Below are 5,980 nucleotides of genomic sequence, written 5' to 3'. Positions count from 1 at the left end.
AATAAATGTAAAACCGTTCACGATGATCAGCTTAAAGTTATTAGACGGTAAAAAAAAATTAATTTATTAATTTATAAATATTTGATCAAATTAATTTTTAAAATAATTAAAAAGTATAAATTATAAAAAATACAAAATTAATAAAATTATAATTTATTTAAAAAAATAATAAAAAATTAATAAATATGTTCAGAATAAAAAAATATAAAAGTTAAAAGTTATAACTACTTGAAATATTTTTTTTAAATATTAGAAACTATTAAAAAGTTATTAAAAAATTTTATCTTTCCAAACAATCTTTTCCGTTAATAAAAAATACTAAAATATAATTAAATGTTTTCGCAAATACAACCTAACTCACTTAAATTGTCATTATCAATGCCTAACAAAGATTTAATTGTCATTATCAATGCCTAACAAAGATTTAATCACATTAGTTTTTAAGTATTTAATTAAAAAATTTAAATTACATTGACTTAATTAAAATTTCAGGAATTTAAAAATTAATTTAACATTAACAAAGTCATTTTCAGCTCAAGTTATGCAATTAGTATTATAAATATTTTAAATTTTTTTCCGACAAGTAATCTCAAACCAATTTTTTTTTTAACTGAAATTTTAGTTTTACAATTTTAAATGTATAGCTCCTACGGCAACTTAACGTTATTATTAATTCTTATATTATAATTTATAAATTTGAGTTTTCATTTTTAAATATAAGCATATTTTACTATATTGTTTTTTTCTTCTGGTGGTAATGCATGGTTTTGCCCCTTTTTAGTATATATATATTTAAATTAAAACTGATAATTATTTTTTAAAATTTTCTTTTATGTTGAGATTTTTCATCGGTTAATCTCAACTTTAATTACTTTATTTATTTTCTCTCAAATGTTGCTTATACGTCAATTAATATCTTTATATATCTTTCGAGTCAAGTTTGCAGGCCTTCGTTTGAATAAAAAGATTCCTCTGAATAATTCTTAATAGACAACAGAACCAAATGTTTGATTGAAACCAAAATGTTTCAGAAGTGATTTTTTCATATAAAAAAACAATGTTAGTATGATGTAGTGGCATCATTTTTTTTTCTTTTTTGCCGAGAGAAAATTAAAGCCCACTCAATGTTAGTATATGATGTAGTGGCATCACATATGTTTCAACATGAATGGATCTTAGTGGTGAAGTGTTTAAAAATATTAGTATAATTTAACTTTTCCACGTAATATGATAGTAATTAGCACTAAAAAACAACTAGTGCCGAACTAGGTATAATTACTTCGTACGCAACTAATAAACTTTCACTTCCTGTAGCTGATATTTCAGATGGACTTTTAATAGACGCCAGTTTCAAGCATTATGCCTGAATATAGTTTATTGTCAACAAAATAATACTAATTTAAATTATAAAAAAATTACAGATTTTTTTAATTAAAATGCACTATATCATTCAATTATAAATTAACACATATTACAAGTTTATTAAATTTTATAATAACTATTTCAAAATTCATCTTAAAAATAATTTCTATTTTATTGATAGTATAATTTTTTTTTTGCAATAATACTATCAAACTTCTGAAATAAATCATTTTTAAAATAAACCATAAATTATCAAATATCAACTACTCCTTGGATTTGTGCAATCATGAAGGAAAAAAAATGTAAGCAAGTGTGTGTCTATATGAATATTAAATATATATACTCCTGTCTTAAAAAAATAGAAAGCACGTGAGAAGCAAGCTTCAAACATTTCTGTTGAATAAAAGTTTATTCATTTTCCTAGAAAGTTATAAATGATGAGACTCTGTTCACATGCTTGGTGGATTTTCCCCAATTTTCTTCTTAACAGTCATTCTGGGCGGAACAACGATTGGTATAGTAAGCGTACATTATCACACATCACAAATAATAATAATAAAAAGTTATAATTCATTAACAATTTGACATCAAATTAACTTTTATTCTAAAATGTTAGTACAATTATTATAATTTTATATTAATAACATAATATAACAGTAAAACACATAATAAATACAAACAGTGTTATTGATGTAAAATGCTAGTTTATATCATTATACATCTTAGCTAATATAAAGTAATCCTAAGGACGGATTTATTAAGTCCGTGAATGTCAATTGTTTTAGCAGTGCATCTTAGACAAGTGACAGAATAATTAAATGTACAAAAACCAAGATGAGATGAGATATGGTCAGAGGATCTGAATTATACAAATATAAAGTAACATAAGCGGTTGATGAATATCCTCAATATTATTCTCTCACTCCAATTATTTATTTTTTAGGTAAGAAAGATTAACTAAATTGGGTCACTAGATTTATTAAGTTCAAGAAAAGTTTCCAAGCTGATAGAACGCTTAGAAAGATATTTACATATGACTTACTACCGAAAAAGTTTTCATATGGTAACAAGATTTGAATTCATCTTGAGTAACAAGTCTGATTCTTATCAGCTGAAATAGCCTTTTCTTGGTATTATTTCACTCTAATAAAGATTCTGCAAAGGAATTCCGTTCGAATTGGCCTTGATCCATGTTCAAGAGCTGAAAATATTCTTCATACAGTTGCTGTAGGGTGCCATGATATGTGGGAAAATAAGATTGGCATTCAATATCTGAGGCGTTGACTAAGTCATGGTCCTCACTGAAGAAGCCAAAACCATCACTTTCTTCTCCCACATTACCAACTTCACTAACCACGTTTGATTCTTTTGTCACGGGGCTTTCATCCTTCTCTTGGCTTGTTGATCCACTAGCAGAATTGGAATTGGAATCAAAGGTGAAGGTGTTACTATCCGTTCTCTGTAAATACATAGCCTTCACTCTAATTGGTTTTGGTAGGTAAACTTGGGTCTTTGGTGGCTCAGCATTGTCTTTGCCTTTGTTCTTCTTTTTGCCACCGTTCTTCTTCTTCTTTTTGTTGTTGTTGCCACCATCACTGGCTGGCTCTTCTTGAGGATTCTCTAACATGTTGTGTGTGTCTGTGTCTTCTGTTCCTTGAATTTTCAGCTTTTTGCTTAGATGGGTGTTCCAATAGTTCTTTATTTCATTGTCTGTTCTCCCTGGTAACCTTCCTGCTATGAGGGACCATCTGTTTCCCAAAAGTGAATGCATTCTGATTATAAGATCATCTTCTTCTGGTGTTATGTTCCCTCTCTTTATATCTGGTCTCAGATAGTTCATCCATCTCAATCTACAACTTTTTCCACATCTAAGAAGCCCTGCATATTCAAACAGAGTTATAAATTAGAATTTATTCTATCTAATTCAAGCATAATTGTGTTTCTTAAAATATATATTAAATTTTGTATTATGGGTTATACATGGATGATTTTATTTTGTTATTCAACCATAAATTATCATTTATATAACTATTGATAATTTCAATATATCAAATTGAGAAATGAATTGGGCAAGTTAGCATCTAAACCCTTAATTACCTGCTTTTTTGGGTAGTGATTTCCATTGGCCTTCTCCATGAGCTTGGATATACTTGGTAAGCAATGCATCTTCTTTAGGAGTCCATGGACCTTTGTGCAACCCCACTTTGGAACAACAAGGAGCCCTTCCCATTTTCTGGCACTCTCACTTGAACTATGCAAGAGAAGGGTCTCTCTACCTTCATAGGAAGGTAGAAAGTATTGAAGCAGAGCACCTAAAGATGCCGACAGCTTGCTCCATTATATAATAGAGTGGAGATGTACCAATTTGAAAGCCAACGGTGTCTGCTAGTATCTATTCACATTTCCCGTACTTTTTTCATTTCATTTACTTAATAATTGTACGTTGAATAACGAAATGGTTGTTGGATTGTGATGTTTGTTTTTGAAAAATAACAAGTAGTTTGATTGTTGTGGAAGAAGTTACTATTTAAGGAGGAAATTTTTAAAATAATGTTGGTCTTATATAATTTTTTCTCTAATTTAATTCAAATATTTCTTCCCATTTTTCTTTTATTCTTTTCTCTTCCGCACAACTCAACCTACCAAGAGTTTTGAGGTGAGAAGGTACTGTCTTTATTACAAATCAATTAAGATCATTTGTACATGAAAAATTCAATTTAAAACATTCTCGTGTAGTAATAAAAAGCCAACCAGAAAAAAAATCAACCACTAATATTTTAGTGGTTGTAATGTTACTCTTGATTAATTTTGTTATTCTCAACAGTTATTTAGATCATTGGCTTGGTTGGTTGATTATCAAGATTCTCATTTTGTTGCTGTCAAAAAAAATATCTTATATTGTTTTGGTTGTTTTAAGAAAATGAGATATGACGCATAAAAATTCATACAAAATTATTTGTTATGTTGACCTCTTTCAATTATTATGACAATAATATACAAGAGAGAGATAAACAAAAAAAAATGTCGTTATACATATTACATTTCTTAAAAATAATAGCAAAACAAGTTATATAACCGTGCACGCATATATATATATATATATATATATATATATATATATATATATATATATATATATATATATATATATATATATATATATATATAGAATTATTTTATTAATAATCATAATTGTAATGCCTTAGGGTAATTACTATTAAACGATAAAAGTTATATAAATATAAAATAATGTATTAAAGAAGTGAACAATTTTTTAGGTAAAAGAATATAGGATATTGAACAAGAAAGAAGTATTAGATTACTTAACATAAAATGCTAAACTTTACATTTATACCAAATCCTATACTTTCATTATAGTTTAGGCGGTGTTTGGTATTGAATTTTTTTTATTTTCAATTAAATCATTCTTTTTAAAATGGAATTTTTAGGAATATAATTCTCAGAAAAATTATAAAATAATTTTTAATTATCATTTAATTTTCCTGTGAATAACATGTTTTTTTTTCAATTATTACGTGAAAGTTTTTTTTATTCATAAAAAAAACTTTTTCTTGACCATAATTGTCTATGTGACTATTGCATTCAACTTAAACTTGTGGTTGACAGCCAAAACATCTATCACCTAATTGATAATTCATTGAAACTTTATAGCCAATTATCCTTTTATTAGAAAGTTTTTTTACAGTTCTATTCGTGGAGATAAAAACTTTTTAGTCTGACGGGTGTTTAACTATTTTTGTTTTCTGTTTTCTTTTTTACTAAAAAAACTAAAAATAGAAAATGATGATAAAAATATGTTTGGTAGGATGAAAACAGGAACAACCAGACAATAAAAGTAATAAAATCTTATTTTTAATGTTTTTAGTTGAAAACAGAAATCTCATTTTGGCTAAAATGAAAATACGATAAATGTAATTTTAAGCAAATCTAAAAATACAAAAAGAAAAACAAGAAGTTAATATATCATAAATTTTCGGTGTTTTTATTTCTTGAAAATAGAAAATAAAAAATCAAACCAAACATGTTTTTAGAATTCTAATATTTTCGTTTCAATGAAGTAAAAAATTATGAGCCGTGTTAATTTTAAAGAAATCGAATAAATATGATCTCAAGTCTATATTTGATAAGTGACATGTTAATTACTTCTTATATGGAAGAAAAAAATGTATAAAATGATGGATAGAAGAAAAGGGATGAGCATGCTATCTCAATATCTCTTCACTAATTATCCGAAAGAACAATGGATTTCTTTTTTGTTATGTACTATTAAGTATCTGTTATCTCGACTATTGTATTAAAAATATAAAGAGAATTTAATTAATAAAAAGCACACTAAGATTACATATAGAATGGAAGGAGTAATATATATATATATATATATATATATATATATATATATATATATATATATATATATATATATATATATATATATATATATATATACAAAAAAAAAGATATATATATATTGACTTATATATAGACACTTTCAGACCCCCCCCCCCCCTACAACATAGAAACAATAGATAAATATGCAAGAGAGAGCTCTTACATCAGGGGGTGGGTCTATATATATTCAACAGTGACATGTACCCAC

At 26.3% G+C, this 5,980-nt stretch overlaps 1 protein-coding gene across 1 annotated transcript; it reads right to left on the bottom strand.

Moving 5' to 3' along the window:
• Positions 1 to 2,315: 2,315 nt before the first annotated feature.
• LOC100803345 (MYB-like transcription factor 4) lies at positions 2,316 to 3,813 on the bottom strand. The gene is made up of 2 exons (XM_003528736.5): positions 3,460 to 3,813; positions 2,316 to 3,240 (listed from the first exon to the last, which is right to left on the bottom strand). The coding sequence occupies exons 1-2, from the start codon at positions 3,590 to 3,592 to the stop codon at positions 2,501 to 2,503; spliced, it is 873 nt and encodes a 290-aa protein (XP_003528784.1). The 5' UTR covers positions 3,593 to 3,813; the 3' UTR covers positions 2,316 to 2,500.
• Positions 3,814 to 5,980: the final 2,167 nt, after the last annotated feature.

Source organism: Glycine max, chromosome 7 (genome assembly GCF_000004515.6).
Source record: "Glycine max cultivar Williams 82 chromosome 7, Glycine_max_v4.0, whole genome shotgun sequence".
Taxonomy (NCBI): domain Eukaryota; kingdom Viridiplantae; phylum Streptophyta; class Magnoliopsida; order Fabales; family Fabaceae; genus Glycine; species Glycine max.
Note: the sequence above shows the minus strand (reverse complement) of the source record. Positions and strands in the feature narration are given on the sequence as shown.